At 47.2% G+C, this 21,630-nt stretch overlaps 1 protein-coding gene across 1 annotated transcript in view; it reads right to left on the bottom strand.

Moving 5' to 3' along the window:
• Window positions 1-21,630, bottom strand: part of LOC134530553 (atrial natriuretic peptide-converting enzyme-like) — a 109,600-nt gene that overhangs the window by 12,537 nt on the left and 75,433 nt on the right. Inside the window, exons 5-10 of the mRNA XM_063365479.1 lie at window positions 20,510-20,711; window positions 18,596-18,837; window positions 17,440-17,646; window positions 14,613-14,814; window positions 5,134-5,279; window positions 86-257 (exon numbers count right to left, since the gene is read on the bottom strand). Coding sequence (XP_063221549.1) covers window positions 86-257; window positions 5,134-5,279; window positions 14,613-14,814; window positions 17,440-17,646; window positions 18,596-18,837; window positions 20,510-20,711 — 1,171 coding nt within the window. The remainder of the gene's footprint in view (window positions 1-85; window positions 258-5,133; window positions 5,280-14,612; window positions 14,815-17,439; window positions 17,647-18,595; window positions 18,838-20,509; window positions 20,712-21,630) is intronic.

The raw sequence follows: 21,630 nt of genomic DNA, 5'->3' as shown, positions 1-21,630 counted from the left end.
GGAATATCTGTGTTGAATGCCATAACAAGTGTTAAGTCTAGAAAGTAAGTTCCAAGAGACGCCTGGACAGAGTGCAGCCACCCACCCCTGGAAGCAGGACGCGGTGGTGATGAGCCACTGAGGGGCAACCAAAGTGGCGTCGCAGACGTGCACGTCGTCCTTGAGTAGGGCCGCGTGCCACGGCCAGTCGCCGTGCACGGCTGCCTTGCCCAGCCCTTGCACGCCCGAGCCGACCCTGGCTGACTGCAGGCCGCACCCTGCAACCGCACGTCACCTTGCACAAACAGTGTCGCGCAGCTCGAGCACGAGCACGTTGACGTCACTCGGCCTGTGGTCCCTAAGTCCCTGCTGCGAATTGTCCTGAGACTCGCCCTGATTTTCCCGTGTAGCTCCAGTCGGAGAGAGAGTGGAGTTCAGGCCAACGTGGCCGGGACCGTGGAACATGGGACCAGGAGGGAAATTTACATAGGGGGTCGTCCATTAATCACGTGATGTTTTTTTAGCAAATTTTAAACCCCCCCTCCCCCTAGTGATTTGTGGTGAGGTTTTAGACTCCCCCCCCCCCCCCCCCAATAAATCATATGTATTTTTTTGGTGCAAAATATTTTTAAAAATTTCGGAATATTATCTTTAAATATAGGTATAATCTAATTTAATTCTGGAAAATTAAGCACACTGATAAAAATGTCCAGACACACATTAAGGTTGCAGGTTTATTCTCACTGGCATAAAAATAATAAAGGAAAGGCTTATATGTGATTTACGCATGTATTCGGCGCCAAAATCAGTCTTACTGGCGACTGGCAAGCCGAGCCGGGTGGTTCATGTTGCGGCAGGCGGGCATATTGTTGCCTGGCTACGGCGAGTCAAGGTCACGCGTCGCTTTTTGGTTTAGAAGAAATTGGGCGAAAAAATTAATACATGTGATATCTCTCTACAACCCCCCCTCCCCCATAGTGATATTTCATGATTTTTCCAGACACCCCCCCCCCTCCACCCCCCTTTTCGAGCCTCACGTGATTAATGGACGATCCCTAGGTAGAAGGAATGGTAGATGGCAGCAAGGAGAAGATGTTGCTGTCCGTTTTCACGAGCTCCTTTATTCCGTGTAAAAAGCCCTATCGCAGCCTGGCCGGCACGTTGCAGAACGAGCGTACTCCCTCGCCGCGACCCGGACTCCCGGAAATACACTCTTGACAACAAAACGCGGCTCGGTGTGACCGTGGATGCAGTCCCGTGACGAATCGTACCGGTTACGAAAGTTCAGCAGCGCCAAGTAGTGCATACGCGGCCTGTTACGTCTGCGGAGATAGTTCTGTGACGAAACGTACTGACTAAGAAAGTTCAGCAGTACAACGAATCCTGACACGGCTCGACACGACTGGGGTGGCAGTCCCGTAACGAATTATACTGGTAGCGAACAACGATGCCGTGCTACACGCGTCCCGAGCGGAGCGGAGCGAGCGCACGTCTGCTCGTCCCCGAGTCTGGCTAGCCACTGCCCTCCTCCGCCCGTCCGCGCGCCGGAGCTCGCGGGCCACGGAGGAGGGGAAGGTGAAATAGGCCGGCGTGGGAGAGAGACTCGACTCGCGGCGGGCCAGGTTGCGGTTTACATTACTAAGCATAGCACTCAAAAGAAATTACATAATTATTGAAGAAACGACATTACAAGTAATTGAACGGTAAATGATAAAATGTAAACACAAATTAATTAATTAGTTAAGAATTAAATGACAAGTTAAGTATTCGTACAATCTTAGACATGTTTAGGACTTGAGAGTTCTGTTAAGTTACAAATTATATACAATCGTGGATGCTCGTGATTAATTAACATGTACATGATGACACTACAATTACCAGATAAAAAGTATAAATATTTACAAACACATGTTTGTCTACAGACGTGCTAGGGCGCACGCAGGTGCGTCCCTGATCGTAAACACTTCACTGACGGTGCACTAGGGGAACATACCTCCCTTAGGCCCACGTCGGTGGACAGGTACGGCCTCTACATCTAGGAGGGCACGACGACTGTCGTCAACGTACTTAGCTTTGAACAGCAGGGACGAAGCCGGGGGAGCAAGGACCCCTCCCTTCTATGATTTAAAATAAAATTTAAAAAATTAAAGTTAAGACAATAAGAAAATCACAGCATCATATGCTACATAAGGGTAGAGAGAGATTATTTTGTTATTATTGCAATACTTATTTGTGGGTTAAAATAATTTTTTTCCTCCCCACTATAGCCCGACATGCCTCGTACACAGAAACGGCAGGAATTCTTGTTTCCAAGTATTTTATATTTAATGTCGGTTTGCACACGTGTCTTTCATACTTATATATATACACACACACACATTACTTCGTTTAACAAAATAATCAACTATTTGACATGAAAACAAAGTGTTAAAAACAGTTAAATAAAAACCAAAATATTAATTGTTCTGTTTTATTCTCTTTAGCGAAATCATTTCTTAAAACTGTAAGTGTATACATTGGAGTTCTAAAAGTGTACTATTCCCTGAGATTTAAGTGTGACAATCAATTTTCTTTTAAAATTCGATTACGATAAAATACGAGTGACGTAATGCCCCCCCCCCCCCCCCCCCCCCCCCCCCCCCCCCCATCCTGGCTATGATTCAGAGTGAAACTGTACATTTCCTAGGCTCCCATATAAAGCTAAAGGTATTTGCAAGTTTTTGGACCTGAATAATTTCAATTGTATCTGAATGTTCACATCAAAACATCAACTGCCTACCTATATTCAAAGATGGTAGTAAAAACTACATCATAAGACCTAACATCAACTTTGATGTCAATTAGTGGTAATGTTTGCTTCTTCTTCAGAACAATTTTTTATTTTTTATTTGATATTTTTAACACTAATTATTCTAATTTTGAAATACACAAGTGTTGCTTTCACAGTTATTTAGACCGTATAGTGAATTTAGAATTCAAATTTTTAAGTGTGTAATTTATTTCCTAACTTCAAATGTTTTTCCATTATTGCCAGACTGGTATACACCAATGAACGTTTCTTGCAAAACAATATCCATATTTTATCTAAGTTTTGGCTAGCAGTAACTACTTGAAAAACATTTTTGCATTAAGTTTGATGATAATTTTTATATTCATTAAAATACCTGTTGACAACAGTTATGCTAATTTTCAAAATGTAAATCAACTATTAATAAATAAGAAATTCAACTTTATTCTGACAGACATGAGAACTTAATAATTCTTTCATGGTAGAAATTCAGTTTTTGCTAAGCAATGTAACAAATACACAAAAAAATACCTTGTAGCGACCCAGGTTCCTGCCTTTTCCACTTGTTAAATGTTTCAATTAATGATTTATTATGAAAATAATGTCACTGGTTTCTCTGATTTTTTCTTGGTGTAATCTCTGTAAAAAAAAAAAAAAGCCTCGGTGCAGGGTGCATGAAATTGTATACTTCTATAGTTTTATTAGGGCTGTGCTGTGATTGGCTGGAGAGGTAGTGCACCTGCTATTTCCTCCAGGCGGTACGCAGATGCACGTAGCCTCGTTTAGTCAGAGTCTGAACGAGGTACCGATAGGTCATGGGTCGGTCGTTTGCTCACAAATTATATAATTATGTGAGTTTATAGAGAATTTAGTGCCTGTGGTCCAGGCGCTATGTGATCTAATCAACCTTTTTTTCGTTTTTGGAACTATTTAACTAGAATTTTCTGACCACAGTCGCAGGTTTTTAGTCCACACAAGGATAGAGTGAACTTGGTCTTTGCTCTGAGGACATAGTCTTTGGGCTTGTACTATGAGTTTGTGTGCAACCACAGGACATAATTGCGAACAGCATTTTAATATTCATCCTTCGGTACCTGTGATCAGTTGACATGTTTGTTTTTGGTAGTCAGAGAAGAGGTTATGTGCAAAAATTTGTATACTCTGCATGTTTTTTTTTTTTTTTGTGGTAACAAGATGGTTGCCACGTTACTGTGAATTTTCTTCCGAGTATTAATAAAAATACGTTTATATCAGTTTGGTGTATGAGAGATTATTTCAGTAACTAATAGACAATGATTTTTTTTGCCTGAACTTAAATAATTTTCAGCGCCAAATTTATATACGCAAGTGTTAATGAAAAATGTATGTCCACTCCAGGATGAATTTTGAGCTAATAGAGGTGGTATGGAGTGTGATAGCCTATATCCTCAGCTACCACAATATTTAAAATATAGTATAGTAAAAGAGAGCAGAAAGAAAAAAAATCTTTAGCAGAAAGTATCAATTTAGCACCTATCAGTGTTTGAAATTTTTACCAATCGACTCATCAAACTTTGTAAACAATTTTAATGTTAAAATCACAATGCGTACACTTCATGCTCTATGTTGCTTAACCAAGCGAAAATTTTCCTTCAAATTTGTCATTCTTCCAGGTTATATTTTATTGGTCTAAAGACTCACTACTATATTTATGTAAAATGGTCTCACGATTCATGACGATGTTTAGTGTGGAAATGACTGTCCAATTCCTTTGCCACGTGTATGTTTTGGAATTTCAGCCATGAATTAAATATGTAAATTCAATTCTATCAGCAAAATAAAACACTTCGTTTTTTTTCTGCCAACACGGAATATTTGGCAAATTGAAAACACACTAGATGGCAACCAACAGAAGGGTGTCAACAGACACGTACCTTCGATATATCGAATACAGCATTAACCAGCACTAACGTGTAGCACTAGTGTTCTCGCATACTTACATTTTTTTTTTGCATACAATCCTCTTTGAACAATCTACATCTATGGTATAACAGTGATTGTAAAAAAAAAAACTTATGTAAATTGTAACAAAAACTGTTTAACATTTTAAACTTCTCAGATGTGATAAGTCTTCCAATAGTTGGGTTATGAAAAACTTTTTTTTTTGCATTTATTATTTATTGAATTTAAAGAAAGTAAACATTATAAGCAGGAAGCGCACCATTTGTGAAATGTTATACACGGGAGGAAAATACATTGTTCTTATGGAGGAAATGTTGGCACTTAAAAAATATGATGTTAATAAGCAGGAATGTTATGACGGGTTCTACTGAAGTTTGTTATTTTAAGGATTGGGCGACAGGTTTTTCAGTTCAACAGGTACTCACGCAGGTCAGAGCAGCCAATGTAGAGCACCTCCTTGGAGGGGCACTGGCCCCTGACGAAGGTGATGTAGGCCGCCATGGGGTCCTCCATGTGCACGTACTTCACGTCGTCCTCTGGGTCCTTACGCACCTTCACCACAGTCACGTTCCTGGCAGACAGACACACGTCCTTTCTCGCACTTTCCTTACGCACCTTCACCACAGTCACGTTCCTGGCAGACAGACACACGTCCTTTCACGCACTTTCCTTGCGCACCTTCACCACAGTCACGTTCCTGGCAGACGGACACACGTCCTTTCACGCACTAGCACCAGATATAATTTAAAATCTAATTCACTTCATTTGGTTACAAGTTCTGTTGCTTAAAAGCTATAATTACAGCCATTCAGCGCGTAACTAAATTAAATTGATTTCTTGGAATGCAATTTTATTTTTCTCATGTTCAGTTTTTCGTTCAACAAAAAGTAAATGGACTTGCATGTAGCTGGTTAAATAATATTATGTTTGTGCTGTTTAACACCTGATTATATATTATTGGAGACAAGTTTTATAGTTTAATTTTTAGACCAATTTATTTTTTAAAACAAGAGATTTTGGTGTTATATTTTGACGTGATAACGTCTTATAAATCGTGTGAGAAAATCTTCTATAATATCAAACAGGTTAAGACGGGCTTTTTAAATAATTGTTCGTGACTATATTTAAACAAATTATTTAAATAAAATTTGCAAAAACTGTAAATAATGTTTTAAAATTAACAAGTATGCAAATTTTCATCAATGTTTTCTTATGACATCACGTAAAATTATCGTCCGTAAACCGGCTTTACAGACAACCCACCCCCCCCCCCCCCCTTTTTTTTTTTTAGGAACTCTGTTCATTCATAAAGATAGCACAATTTTCAACAAATACGACACTTATTTGTTCAGTGATGCTTACTTCAACAAAGCAGTGACATTTTGACTGATACTTGATGTTCTTTTTACAATACAATAATTTGTAATAAGCATGTCAAATTACTGGGGAAAGTACAAATAAATCATTTGTAAAATGTTCTAATGTCTTAATGTAAAAATTAGTTACTAATAACAGTTGGAATATCAGAAAAAGCAAGTTTTTTCACTCTATTTAGTACATACATTTTGGTACCAACACCATGTTAAATAATTTACATTCAATGAATTTAATGTATTGACGTCAGCCGGGGCTACGCCCCATGAGCCTAGTCAGTCTCCGTTTCCTCAACATTCCTCTCCCCTTCCCCGGCATTTGTACCGCCATGTACGTAGTCGTGTGTTTGAATTGCGCGCCACGAACTACCACAAGAGGGCGCTTAGAAGCAGTGCGGCGATCCCTAAAATTGCTATGTTAATATTAATTGTAAGCCTTTTTGTTGTTTTCATCCATCTTCGCCCCAGTGCTGTGTAGTTTACTTGTGTTTCTTTAATTTAAATAAGTTACCTTAAATAACTATAGACGTTGCCCGGGCGGACCCGAACAGGCACGGACTTGGACGAGGATAGGAATGCTTTTATATGAATTATCATTAAATAAGTAAATAGTAACAAACTTTCCATTGTCAGTAATTTTTATATATTTTTAATGTTTATCTGTAATTTACTCAACTTTCGCCGGGGCACGGAGTCGTAGAATACAGTAACGGTAATTGTGTTGGCGCGAAGGGCGCCATGTTGCCACCTGCGAGCGATGAGCTCAGCCCAGTCGATCTTCATCACTGACCGAGAGCAGACGCGCCAGCACCCCGGGGACTTCAACCTTTGTTCTGCACTGACCAAGTAATTCTGTCTCGTTAAGTATTTCTGAATCTCTTTCGCTCGTCATCCTCGGGGCAGCTCTCGGTCAGCGGACTGTTTAATTAATTAATTGTCTCAGTCGAGTTTCTTTCATCACCGTGTAATAAGTAAACTTTGCAGCATGGCCACGTGTGTGGACCATGCCTTCACCTAAACCGATTCGTGCCTCAGGCTTTTTAACCGTGTAATGTGTAACGTGTAACGGGCGTGTAGAGAGACGTGTTAGTGAAATTAAATCTGGAGAATAAATATAAAGTGAGTACTTATTTAATCACGTGGTGAGTGAGTCTAGGAGTGTGGCGTGCCCGACGCCTAGAGCGGGCCAGGTCTGGGTAGCTAGGATAGAAAGGGCTGGTAACTCGTCCCCACTTGGGCTACGTCACGCCCTGAGCGAGAGACTCCGCCGGGTCCACGTGCCCTTCCACGTGGTGGCGCCCATAGTTAACATCTCGAAAATCACCGGCAATGCGCATTCAGCCCTCAAATGGCGCCCAACGTGGGGCGAGTTACATCTTCCGCGAAAACCAGACCTGTACGAGCGTGTGAGATAGGCGGTTGTTACGCGGAGCGCGCGGAACTAAAGTTCGCGCTGGAACTATTGTTCGCGCGGAGCGCATAGCGGGACTCTGGCGCGCCGGCCACGTGACCAGCCGGGCGCGCGCTTCCAGGAATTCGCTGCGAGCAGCCAGGTGGCCGCATTCCTCGCGACAACAGCAGCCGGGCCAGGTCAGTGTGTGTGTGTACCGCCATCCGCGTCGCGTCGCGTAGCGAAGGGAAGAGGGGCAATCGACCGGCCTCACCACCACACGACCATGTCGGACAACCACGGACTTGACAAAAATCCGGGCGCGATTAAGGCAAGTGAGTTGTTTCAAAAGAATAGCTTATATTGTGTTATGTGCGCGCGACCGCGCCAGGTGAGCGGGACGGCGATTTCTTCGTGGACGGACACGTGCGTGTGCGTAGGACAGTATGAAGCGCAGCCGAACCACGAGCAGGCAGAACGGGCGGATCAGTTTGAGGCGGGACACGGGAAGTGCACGGATGCGGAGTGTGAGGGCAAGACGCGGGAGGGAGGCTGGTGCCGGAACTGTCGCGCGTTCAAGCACACGGCGTGTTTCGCGAAGTCCGAAATAATCTCCTTTCAAGACGGGTGGTACACGTGCCAGTGGTGCCACCACGTGAGAATAGCGGGCCCGTCAGGCCGCAGCCCGGTGAGAGACGCCGCCGACACACCACGGAGCAGGGTACCTCTCATAGGACACGTGGAGCTACCGGAATTTGCGGGCAGAACCAGCGACGATCCGCGGAGATTTGTACACGCGTGTCGGGAACGCCTGAATCGCTACGGAGTGCCGGAGTGTGAGTGGGCGAACAGGGTGAGCACCGCGCTCAAAGGCGACGCCAAGACGTGGTGGCAGATCGTCCAGGAGTATGACATGCCGTGGACCGAGTTCGCGAGATTGTTCGAGGCCAGATTCGCGGACGTGAAGACAGAGATGAGAGTGCGGACGGAGCTGTATTGTCTCGAGCAAGGCGCGACGGAGGCGGCGGAGGCGTTTATCATGAAAAAAATACGTCTGTACAAGCGGCTGTTTCCCGGAGAAGAACCTACCGGAGTGCTGGAGCGGGTAGTTGAGCTGATGCGCCCGGAATTTCGCCCGTATTTACGCCCGATGACGCGGCGTCCGGCAGAGGAGTTCGTCCAACAGGCGCGCGTCTTAGAGCAGGACCTACGAGCTGTCAGACCGACCAGGATCCACGCCACCCTGAGCACCAAGCAGGAAGACACGACGCCCGCCGACACCAAGGCGCTGGTGCCCTACACGGCGCCCACCCGAGACCAAGCTAGGCGCGACGAACCCGGACCGAGCGGCCACGCGCAGCTGACATGGCGGAGACGGACTACCGGCGGCAGCCCACCACCTCAGTGCCACACGTGTCCACCAGGCACGTTCCATTGGCACGAGAACTGCCCGGTGAGGAACAAGTTCCGGCCTGACTTCGCGGCGCAGCAGCCGTCGGGAAACGGACGGCAGGGGGCGGCGCGCTAAGACAGCCCACCTCCCCCGCCTCACCTAACAACAACAGACCTACGGCGGCGGGGCCTCTCCTGGGTCACGTGGGAGCGGCGGAGGCCGACCTGTTGCGCATTCCGGTGGTTGTCAACGGGCGCGCAGTCCACGCGCTTGTTGACACCGCCGCCAGCCACAACTGTGTGGCGGTACGCGTGATTGGCCGTGACAACTTCGAGTACCACCCGGGCCAACTCCAGCTGGCTACCACGGGGGACGCCTGCTACACCCAGGGCGTCGCGACGCTGGAGGTGGACGTGCGGGACCAACGGTCCGTCACGACGGCGCTGGTGGTGGAGCAGTTACGTGATGACGTCATTCTGGGGCTACCCTGGCTCTACGAGCAGCACGCAGCCATCGACATCCGGGCCGGCTGCGTCCACGTCGGCACCCAGGGGCGGCGGACCATCCACGGGCTGGGTAAGCCTACTCCACCAGCAGTAAACCAGGTCAGTCTCGACGAGTTCCAGCACGGAGTTCCCCCCGAGTTTCGTGCTACCATCCAGCAGGTCCTCGATCATCAGTGTAATGTGTTTGCGTCCGCGGACCCGCTGAAACGTACCACCATAGCTGAGCATGCCATCCCGACCCATCCTCACGAGCCAATGTTTATCCCACCCGGTAGCTACGGCCACGTTGGTAAACAGACCATCCTAGACCAGGTTCAGGACATGTTGCATGACGGGATAATTGAGCCTAGCGAAAGTCCGTATAATTTCCAGGTCGTGTTGGCAGAAAAAAAAGACGGGAAACTACGCTTCTGTGTCAATTTCAAACCTATCAATAGAGTGACAATTAATGCCCCACCCCCCCTGCTGAACATGGCCGACACACTTTCAGGCCTGGGTAACGCCAAGATATTTTCTTCCCTCGACCTAAAATCTGGGTATTGGCAGGTGCCGATACGTCCGGCGGACCGACCCAAGACGGCGTTCACAGCCCCAGACGGGCGGAGATTTCAGTTTTGCGCGATGCCATTCGGCCTACAGGACGCCCCCGCTACCTTCCAAGGGATGATGACACGGGTCTTAGACAACTACTCGGGCAAGTTTGCGGCCGCGTATCTGGACGACATAATTGTTTGGTCTCAGACGTGGGAAGAACATGCGCATCATTTAGCATTAGTCTTGGAACGCCTGGCGAGCCATGGTCTGACATGCAATCGCGAAAAATGCCACCTGGGGACCACAGAACTAGATTTCCTGGGCTTAGTGGTTAACGCGGACGGAAACCGACCCACGGAAAAACAGCTGAGTGTAATTATCAACAAGGAGCCCCCACGCACGCGCAAGCAACTGCAAAAGTTCTTGGGGCTAGCTAACTGGCTGCGAGCCTTCGTCCCAGAGTTCTCGGTAGTAGCGGCGCCGATGACAGAACAGCTGTCACCCAAACGTCCGTTCAGGTGGACCGTGGAAGCCCAGAACGCTTTTGACGAGCTAAAACGCAGATTTCAACAGTGCCACTTACTCGCGCGGCTGGACCCAGGCAGACCCCTGATCGTACAAACAGACGCGAGCGAGAAGGGCATCGGGGCCATCCTGTTACAACTCGGCGACGACGGCGAGCCTCGGGTGATTGAATATGCAAGCGCCAAGTTCGGCGACGTCGAGCAGCGGTATAGCGTGAACGAGCGTGAGTGTCTAGGCGTAGTTTGGGCCCTCAGACGCTACCGCCCACACCTGGAGGGGCAGAAATTCGTACTGAGAACTGACAGCCAATGTCTCAAATGGCTGGCCACGATGCAGGGGCGACGTTCGAAGCTGACGCGTTGGGCCATGCTTCTACAGGCCTTAGATTTCGAAGTCGAGCACGTACCGGGAAAACAGAACGAACTAGCGGACGAGCTGTCGCGAGATCCGGACGTCACCGTCACAGCCTGTGACGATGCGGAGTGGGAGGAGCTTTTGCCACCACCCAGCGGGCGCATACCCAGGACCCCGCGCACCCCGACAACCCAAGCCGCATTGTGTGCCCTAAACCTTAACGTCACACCGACATTACCGCCAGGCGCGGAGCTTGATGACTTAGACGCCTACGTGCGAGCGGCCCAACTCACGGACACAGACACACAGGAGATCGTGCGCCGTTGCGGGAGCGGAGAATGTGAAGGCTACCGTGTATTGGACGGGACACTGCAGGCGCGACCTAAGGGGACAGCTGGCCAATGGCGGACGTTCGCGCCAGCCGCCACCCGCTGGGAGGTGTTTGACATGTATCACGTGAACAGGCTAGCCGGACACCCCGGCGCAGACCAGACGCGACGCGATCTGCGGGAACAGTTCTATTGGCCAGGGGTAAACAAGTTTGTACGGGACTGCGTGAGGAGATGTAAACATTGCCAGAGGCACAAGGCGCGCCGCACCGACGGGACAGCCCAGCAGGTACCCAGGCAGCCCACCGAGCCATTCCATACAGTCGCCATAGACCTAATGGGACCATATCCCCGCACGCCCCGAGGAAAAAGATTTTTGTTGGTGGTGACAGACTGCTACACGCGTTGGGTGGAGGCCTACCCCCTGGCGAACATCCGCGCCGGCACCATTGCACGCAGCCTGGAAACGGAGTTTTTTCCTAGGTGGGGGTACCCCCGGGTCCTGTTGTCGGACAATGCCACCCAATTTGTCGGGCGCCGGTGGGCGCAGCTGGGGAGAAAATGGCGGGTAATCCTACACACCACCCCCGTGTACCACCCCCGCGCGAACCCCACGGAACGACGCAACCAAGAGGTGAAGGTTCAACTGCGGTTGAGGCTCGCGGATGACCACGCCCAATGGGACACGCACATCCCGGACGTTCTGTACTGCATCCGGCGACGGGTGAACGCGGCAACCGGCGAAACACCAGCCACCATGGTCCAGGGGCGGAACCTCACCCTCCCCGGGGAATATCACGTGCGGCAACAACAAACGGACCCGGACGTAGAGAGCCCCGAAGGACGCCTGAGGCGATTGGCCGAGACGCACGATAGGGCGCGACGTAACCAGGCAGCTTACCAAGCACAACGCACACCCGAGACGACCCGCCCGCCCCCTGAACTGAAACCAGGCCAGCTGGTTTACGCGAGGCTCCACCCCCTCTCCTCCGGCCGACGCAACTTCTGCGCCGGCCTGGCGCCAAAGTGGTTTGGCCCGGTGGCGGTGGTCAAGGCGGGGCCCACGGCGGTCGTGATAAAGTTACCCTCAGGCCGGGCCGCGAAATATCACCGGGACGATGTGCGCTTGGCACAGGAAGAGACGGAGGCGGCGGACGAGGCGGAGACGGAGGCGGCGGACGAGGCGGAGACGGGGCAGGAAGAGACGGAGGCGGCGGACGGGGCGGAAGAGACGGAAACGAGACGTGACGGAGCAGGGACGCGGCAGAGAGAGACGGAGGCGGCGGACGAGACAGACGGGAGGGCGGCCGCACAGCTGGTCACGTCCACCCCAACAGACGGGGGCGGGTTCAGAGGCTTCCCGGACCTGGGGGCGGGACAGGCGACGCCCCTCGCAGTCACAGATGTCCGGCCGAGGCGGCTGTTCGAAGACTCGGGGAGTGACGTCTCGCCTTTCAGGGGATTTCTCAGGGACACGCCCGGAGTGACGGAGGGCCAGTCGACATCCCAACCACTGATAAGGTGGCCGGAGGAAGTAGAGAGTAGGCCGGGTTCGCCGGACGAGCCATTATGGCCGCTGCATTACTCGTTGGCAGACTCCACGTTCAGGGTGACAGTAACCGAACCGCAGGAAGACGAAACACCGCGGGAAGAGAGGGGAGACCGGGCGTCACAAGACCCAGTTCCGGCTCCGCGATACACGCTACGACCCCGAGGGATCGCGAGGAAGCACAGCTGTTGTTGATAAGGGGGCGACCACGCCCACAGGCGACCCAGCGGAAACGTCGACATGACCGGCTATTCGAGGGGGGGGCAATTGACGTCAGCCGGGGCTACGCCCCATGAGCCTAGTCAGTCTCCGTTTCCTCAACATTCCTCTCCCCTTCCCCGGCATTTGTACCGCCATGTACGTAGTCGTGTGTTTGAATTGCGCGCCACGAACTACCACAAGAGGGCGCTTAGAAGCAGTGCGGCGATCCCTAAAATTGCTATGTTAATATTAATTGTAAGCCTTTTTGTTGTTTTCATCCATCTTCGCCCCAGTGCTGTGTAGTTTACTTGTGTTTCTTTAATTTAAATAAGTTACCTTAAATAACTATAGACGTTGCCCGGGCGGACCCGAACAGGCACGGACTTGGACGAGGATAGGAATGCTTTTATATGAATTATCATTAAATAAGTAAATAGTAACAAACTTTCCATTGTCAGTAATTTTTATATATTTTTAATGTTTATCTGTAATTTACTCAACTTTCGCCGGGGCACGGAGTCGTAGAATACAGTAACGGTAATTGTGTTGGCGCGAAGGGCGCCATGTTGCCACCTGCGAGCGATGAGCTCAGCCCAGTCGATCTTCATCACTGACCGAGAGCAGACGCGCCAGCACCCCGGGGACTTCAACCTTTGTTCTGCACTGACCAAGTAATTCTGTCTCGTTAAGTATTTCTGAATCTCTTTCGCTCGTCATCCTCGGGGCAGCTCTCGGTCAGCGGACTGTTTAATTAATTAATTGTCTCAGTCGAGTTTCTTTCATCACCGTGTAATAAGTAAACTTTGCAGCATGGCCACGTGTGTGGACCATGCCTTCACCTAAACCGATTCGTGCCTCAGGCTTTTTAACCGTGTAATGTGTAACGTATAACGGGCGTGTAGAGAGACGTGTTAGTGAAATTAAATCTGGAGAATAAATATAAAGTGAGTACTTATTTAATCACGTGGTGAGTGAGTCTAGGAGTGTGGCGTGCCCGACGCCTAGAGCGGGCCAGGTCTGGGTAGCTAGGATAGAAAGGGCTGGTAACTCGTCCCCACTTGGGCTACGTCACGCCCTGAGCGAGAGACTCCGCCGGGTCCACGTGCCCTTCCACGTGGTGGCGCCCATAGTTAACATCTCGAAATCACCGGCAATGCGCGTTCAGCCCTCAGTATTAAACAATTAGGTTGTTGTAATTTAAGTTGAGTTTTGACTTAATATGCTTATTAATTTTATTTTTGTTGCATTTCAGTGCTTTATGGTGTACAAGCATTCATTTTGGTGTTATATGGTGTTTTGGCATGTGTTTCAGTGTTATTTCAGCTTTTTCACAATTCTCCATATAATTTTGTCCCTACTGATCATATATGGACACTCACACTTACAACTTAACCACCTTGTGGTAGGGAAGGGGGAATATGTTTGGTTTTAAGGCACAATAACACAGATGGAGGTCCGAAGTTTATGAGCAAAATTCACCCTGCATGGACAAAGATAGATGTATTATTCAGTCAGAAGTGTATGTAACAACATATTTAATTCATTACGAGGCATAAGTGGCAAGTATAGGTCAATTTAGCTTATCTGAATACTTCAATTCCTGGATGTTTATTTCTTAGTCGAGGTGTTAAATACCCGATGGGTAAGTTGAAGGACAGTCTATGTTACAGGAATAGCTAGCGAAATGCTGAGACAGTTGCAGTTGCACCCGAGGCTGAGAAGTGTTGTGGGGTCGACGCAGGAAACTCACTGGAAGCTGAGCAGCGAGCAGAGCGAGGTCGCGATGGTGGCGAGGGTCGCCTCGTGGCTGGGGGCCGGCACCGTCCTGTTCAGAGTCTCCGTGCACACCTTGCCCGAGTGGCCGTGCTCGTTGAACACCACGTAGCCCTCCGAGGAGTGGCGCGACACGTACGGGGCGGCCGTCACCGCCCCCAGGCTGGGCGACAGCACCACTGAGGCAATCAGACACAAGCACGTTGTTAGGTTGATGACACTAACGCCGCACAGAGCAGCATTCATGGTCCTCGTATTGCACCTCGTTGTTCACACACAACACACGACCTGCCGCGTCCCGCCATAATCACCTTTTGTTTACTACATGTCCCACTGCTGCCAACTTACGAAAGGACACAACACACGTCTCCAACACTGGCCTGTGATTCGTCACAGTTGCTTTCTTGGTAATCACTTGTTAGTATTTACTGATTTTTATTATTCTCCCTTTAGGTCTTATTGAATGGTGATGACTACACACACAAATTTTGGAAGGAATCAACCATGTTCTATTATAACAATGTACAGTGAAACATCATTAATAAAAACCGTTAATAAAAAAAACTCTAATATAAAGTCTTTTCTCAGTCCCTAAAAATGATACAGTTACAGTGATAAATCATGTTTTAAATACAAAAGTTGTAAGCCAAGCAAGGGTGGATCCAGAATATTCGTCAGGAGAGGGCAGAATTACATTTTCTAAGACGATGTTAGTACTACTACATTAGAATTGAAATATTTAATACATTTTATTTGAGGTATGGTGACAGACGGACGGATGACGGACAGAGGCGACAGGCTATTGTAATTCCGCTGTTACAGATTCTGGCCAAAGTGTCACCTTGCACCACCTGTACCCCTTCCTGTCACCACCGAAGCAACCCTTTTGTTACCCTATCTGCTTAATAATTGGATGTTAATAAGATCAATTAAAAAAAAGGGTGTGTGTAAGTATGTGCGCGTATTAGAAGTTATACTTACTTGGCATACCTAATAAATAAAATTATAGTTTTTTTAAAAAACTAAAAAAAATGCTTTTATTGGTTATGAACTAAAATATCAATTAATCTTTAAATGTAAGTAATTTGTTCAATAGTGCTAGAATGAACTACAACCTTGTATGATGTAATTTTTATATAATAAGCTTAAAATAAGACTCAAGTAACAAACAAAAATATTAATTTTAATAAAAATAAACCAGGGTTGCTCTTTTTTTTAATTTTTATAGTGCTCTTATTCTAACCAATAGTCAATAGTGATAGAAAATTTAAGTAAACTGATATCAAGCACTTCATGCTTTTTTTAAATTAAAATTTACTATTACTTGATTCTTATTTTAAAGCTTATTAAAAAAATTACGTTATATAGAGCTGTAGTTCATTCTATTGCTATTGAACGCATTACTATAATTTAAAGATTATTTCTACTTTTTAGTTCACATTGAAAAACATATTTTATAAATTCCTCGAAATGTACCACAAATTCAATTTTCAAAGACCCAAAAAATTTGGGGGCCATTGACCCTCTACCCCACAGGGTCCGTTAAGGCCCGAAGGTCTCACAAACACTTCAAAACAAATATACTTCAATTTTCCCAACTTTCAAAAAATCGTGGGCAAATGAAACCCCCCCACCCTCGTCAGTCACAGAAGTTTTGAAAATCATGACTTGATTGTTTTGACAGTATGGTATGATGTATGCCAAATTACAAAAGCATTATCAAAAAATATATAGGTAATATTAGTTAGGTATTGCAAAATATGCTGAAATCTTGAACATAATAGGACATGAATGGAAAATAAAAATTACAAGGAAAGATTGAAACTAAGAGAAAATACAAAAATGTAAAAAAACGAGAATGTAGGTGTATTGTATCCAAGGTTCTGTTCTCCAGGGACATAATGCTTTTACTACAGTGACACAGAGAAATGTTTTTGAGAAATACAGGGACCAGAATATTTTATATTTTTAAATTACTATGGGAAAGAACCTTTTTTTTTTTTGCATAATTTACTAACCCTACCTGGGCACTTACAGTGTGTGGAGCTTCAGAAGAAACCACACAATTTGATAAACAATAACACTTGGTGTCTGTTTACAAAAAGAATTTAGGAATGCACTAGGTAGGATGAGGTCTGTTTCCATATTTCGTTTTTAAACTGTATTTTTAAAAAAGTGAAAATGGCTATAAAAAAAATAAAAAAATTTCAGAATAATTTTCAGATATGAAATGCTTGGTATAGATTCTTGAAACCACACCATTTCTCCACAACGTAATGTTACATGATCACCGCTCAAATCTCATTGTTGTCCTATGCAAGATGATGAGACTGCTCAGAGGCGACACCACGCCGGAAAAAAAACAGCGAGCATCACTAAACAAATACAGCCTTGACTAGATTCTTCTTTTTTTCCTAACCTAACTAAAAACTAAATGTGTTTCGGAGGGTTCCGGCTTAGGGAGGGAGACTTAAGTGCATCTCAGGCCGAAGCTTATACGCTCTAACAGTGGCGGATCCAGGATTTTGGTTTGGGAGGGGCTTGACCCAGCTGAGGCTAGGCTTTATCAAGGCAAACACTAAAACAATAGTGGACCCAGATGCTTTTGGAGGGGTCTTGAGCCCCCCCTCTGGATCCGCTACTGCGCTCTAATCATTCAGGGTGTTAGCCATGCAAGAGGGGTAGCATGCATCATGTGCTAGGAGGGGGATTGGTGCCATGACTAAAACTAGACAAGTTCGGCCCCGGGTAAAACCTGCATAGCGGTTTAAATGATGATTGTAAGGAAGGGAGGGGGCACTCACGGCAGTGACGCTCGTCGCTGGCGTCGGGGCAGTCGGGCCGGCCGTCGCAGCGCCTCTCGGGCGCCACGCAGGCGCGCCCCGCGCCGCAGTGCAGGTGTCCGGGCGCGCAGTACGAGCAGCCGGTCTCGTCCGAGAGGTCGGGGCAGTCCACCACGCCGTCGCACACTCGCGGCGACAGGCCCCTGTCCTGCAGGTCCCGCACGCAGCCTGCGCACCCACGCCTGACCCTCACTTGCACGTCGTGCCTCACGGAGAGACCCGAAGTAGTGATTTAACATCTAGGTTCCAGAATAAAGCAAACGCTAAATGATTCGGCACATGCTGAAAGGGCCTCAGTCCAAGCAACCCAGTTTTAAGGTAGGGGGGGGGGGGGGAAACGAATGAATGTTTCTAAGCAACCCTTTTAGCGTACGTTAAGAATTTCCCTAGCGAATATTAACAAACCCGCGCGTGTGACTCAATCCCTTTTAGCATAGATAGTTGAAGCTATCCTATAACACGTGAATTTCATGCTTAACTCAATTTTCCATTTTTTGACGTGACTACGTCTAATAAATCGATGAACGCCGGCTGCACGCACGAAAAAGGATGACTCATTGTCCCGTTACGCTCATTGTACGCTTGCGCCGCATCTATCTCTCTTCCACTCGATTGGAACAACCATCGATTTGACTTTTTCGAGGCACATTAAACTTGAAACACTCCCATTCGTTTCCTACTTTTCCTATCATCGTCCTATCCTTAACATAATAACACAGATTGGAAGAAGTTAAATAGCAAACATGTATAAACGTTATAGTTATACGTATATAACGTAGTATACGTTTAGTAGTTGTATAGTTATAAAATAATCTGTTCGTTAAAGTAATAAACATATTTGAATTAATGAATGCAAATAAAAGTACATTTATCAATTAAATTGTAGATTTCATTTCACTCCTTCTTTGTATCCATACAAAATAGTGATAATTCAATAAAAATTATTCAATTTTATTCATAAAAGTAGGCAATTATTTCATCAATGTTTTGTTATGACGTCACGTTAAACTATCGTCCGTAAACCGACTTTACACACAACCAATTTTTTTTTTGTGGCCGAGGCCCAGTCAGCACAAGCAGATCGCAGGGTTACGGCGAGGAGGGGAGGGGTACTCGCCTGGCTTGGGGCTGCACGAGCCGGGGCCCGAGTAGCGCGGGAAGGAGTCGCAGTCCAGCGGCGCCCGGAAGCGCTCGGGCAGGCGGCCGCCGCAGCCGCGGTGGAACTCCCGGCAGAACTCGCGGCATGGCAGCACGGCGCGGTCCCCCGCCTCCCCCGCTCCGCGCGCCACGCACCCGGGCTGCAGCAGCTGGCACACGAACTCGTAGGCCAGCCGGTAGCACTCCGCGTCCACCAGCTCCCTGCGGGACAGCTGCAGTTCAGCCGGGCGCGCGACTCCAGTAGGTCGTGCGCACAGGGCCGGCGCGTCCATACAGGCGAACTAGGCAACCGCCTAGGGCGCCAAGTAGCTGGGGGCGGCGCAGCACGACACATAACAGCTCATATCATATGTTAAACGATTATTGAAACTAGATGAAAATGGATTTTTGTAACAGTTTGGAATGTTTATATTGATATAAGTAATTATTTAAAGTCCACGGTTACCTGTTTATAATTTGTAATAAGTTAAAAAAGTAAAAAAAAACACAACCCTGCTTACATTTGATTGTTGACAAAATCTTAGGCTTACGTGATGTATTTTGAGGCAAGGCAATTTTTTTTGGGTTGCCGGGGGGGGGGGGGGGGGGTATTAAGCTTTTTTCGCCTAGGGCACCAATTTACCTTGCACCGGCCCTGCGTGCGCACAAGATTCGACCGCCGTGTTTTCCAACCTTCTGATTCAAAACGTGTGCGTAGGACACAGGTCATGTGAAGTCGGAGATGAAGAAATGATAGAACACTGAGCATCTGTGTTACGTTTAATCGATAGCAGTTCTACAACCACCGCGAATTTTGTCGCTTTAGTAGTTGTAGAACTTCGTTCTTTTAAATAATTTTGACGCTCTCTTGTTTTATCTCAAGTACTTTCTATATTATTTACAATAAAAAATATATATTGTTAGGCCCCCAACTTCGAAGACGTATACCAGGCTAGGGAAGCATTTAAAACCGCAAGTCGTATGGATGTTTTCAACTTATTTTGTCGTGGTGAACCTTCAGCTGAAGTTGGTCGGTGAAATACAGGAGTAGGTGTTTTTATGAGCATATCCTGTAGCACACACACTGCATAAAAACCATGGGAACAATGGGGAAACACATCAGCGTGTTAACCAACTGCCACTGCTTATGAATAAAAGCAAAAATATCATAACATCGAACAATAGATTTGAAATTGAAAGATTAACTTATGCATAGAGACAGGAAAAATTCACGGGTTCATTTCGCGATAGGATAAAATCCTTATATATATATATATATATATATATATATATATATATATATATATATATATATATATACACACACACCTCTAAGCTGTTTTTGCTATTGGCGTGTAGCTTATAGGGAACACACTAAGCTTATGAGAAACTCTCATAAAAAGAATTATTGAATTACAGGCCGCCAAAATAATATGTATCATCAGTCGGCAACCAATGAAGAGATGACATTTGCCCGAGCCAGGGGCGTAACCGGGGGGGGGGGGGGTTTAGGGGTTCAACCCCCCCCCCCCCTTAGCACCAAATCATTAATTAATTTCTTATTCATCACTCAAACAAAATTCATATTAAAATTAATAAAATTTTTACCATTACAATATTTAAATTTAAGTACCGAAAACTGCTAAAATAGCACTATTTTACACCTTAAAATCCAAATTTTTCCCGGGGGAGGACCCCCGGACGCCCCGCTTTAATACGGAGGGGGGGGGGGGGCATGCTTCTTAACACCCCCCATACACAAATCCTGGCTACGCCACTGGCCCGAGCATATCAAAGGACTGTGGAGTCCGTCGTAGAGGAAACTGAAAACGCCACACGCGAGCGTGAACAGCTGAACGCCTTGTCCCGAGCAGAGTGCGGGCCAGGCACCCACCTGAACGCGATGACGTCGTCGCGCACCTCCTGCACGGAGCGGTGGCCCAGCTTGTTGGGGTAGGAGGTGGTGTTGTAGGCCAGCCGCGAGCAGTACTCCAGCTGCAGGGGCCCGCACCTCCTGGGGGGCGGGGACGCCGTGGTCAGCCCCGGCGTGGTGGCCTCCGAGGTCGCCGCCGCCGTCGTCACCTCCGCGGTGCTCTCTGCGGAGCACGCTCGCGTCGCTGCGGTCCTTCACAATGTTCATCTAGGTGTGTGTGTGGGGTGTGTGTCCAGGTTAGGGGAGGACCTAAGTGTGTCTCAGGCGAAGCCTATACACTCTACCCTGCGGGGTTTTAACCGTGCAGAACAAGGGCGCGTGCATCGTGTGCTAATATTAGGGTTTATTGGCCCGCCGTGGCTGCAATTGGCGCCCCTTCGGTTGCCTAGCCTAAAGCTAACTAAAATGACCCAGGTAAAACCTGCATAGACACAGGGGAAACCCTGGCCGGGTCATGTGGGGATCAATTAGTCATGCATTAATGCAAGCGAGAAAATTACTGGACACATTTTTTTTTTTTCCTATCTCACGCGAAAATGACGGAGAATATAGGTTGCTGACGGTGCAGAAAACAAGTCGGGAATGCGAGCTCCACGTGGCGGCGTGCGGCTCAGGTTGAACCCTGCCATGCTGCAGGGATAGGCAGGTCGCGGCGGTAGGGACCCGCCTGCGCCTGACGCCACCCCGACTTGCTGGCATCTAGTAAGGGAGTGTTTACAGAGGGCAACACAATGGGGTTTGAGCTTATTGTTGTGCACTACGCCACGGGCTATATTCACAAGAAAATGGCGTTCTTTCAAGTACTTATATTGTAATTGCTTGTGTAAATCAGTATTGTAAAGCAGTGTCATATGGGTATTGTTTGAGCTCAATAACTATATATATTTTTTTGCTGGTATAATTCTTTTCATTCAATTATTTGTCACGAATTATTATTTGATTAAAGAATCAAATGCCGTATTATAATCATGAGCCCACGACTGTGTAAATATGTTAAGTCCAACTAAAATTATGCTAGTTTTCAAAATTTCTAAAAAATCTAGTGCGTCGAATATTAATTTATTGTTTTTATTGAAGTAAAA

This window comes from Bacillus rossius, chromosome 3 (genome assembly GCF_032445375.1).
Source record: "Bacillus rossius redtenbacheri isolate Brsri chromosome 3, Brsri_v3, whole genome shotgun sequence".
In the NCBI taxonomy this organism is placed as follows: domain Eukaryota; kingdom Metazoa; phylum Arthropoda; class Insecta; order Phasmatodea; family Bacillidae; genus Bacillus; species Bacillus rossius.
The sequence above is the reverse complement of the archived record's forward strand: the minus strand, read 5'-3'. Positions and strand labels throughout refer to the sequence as shown.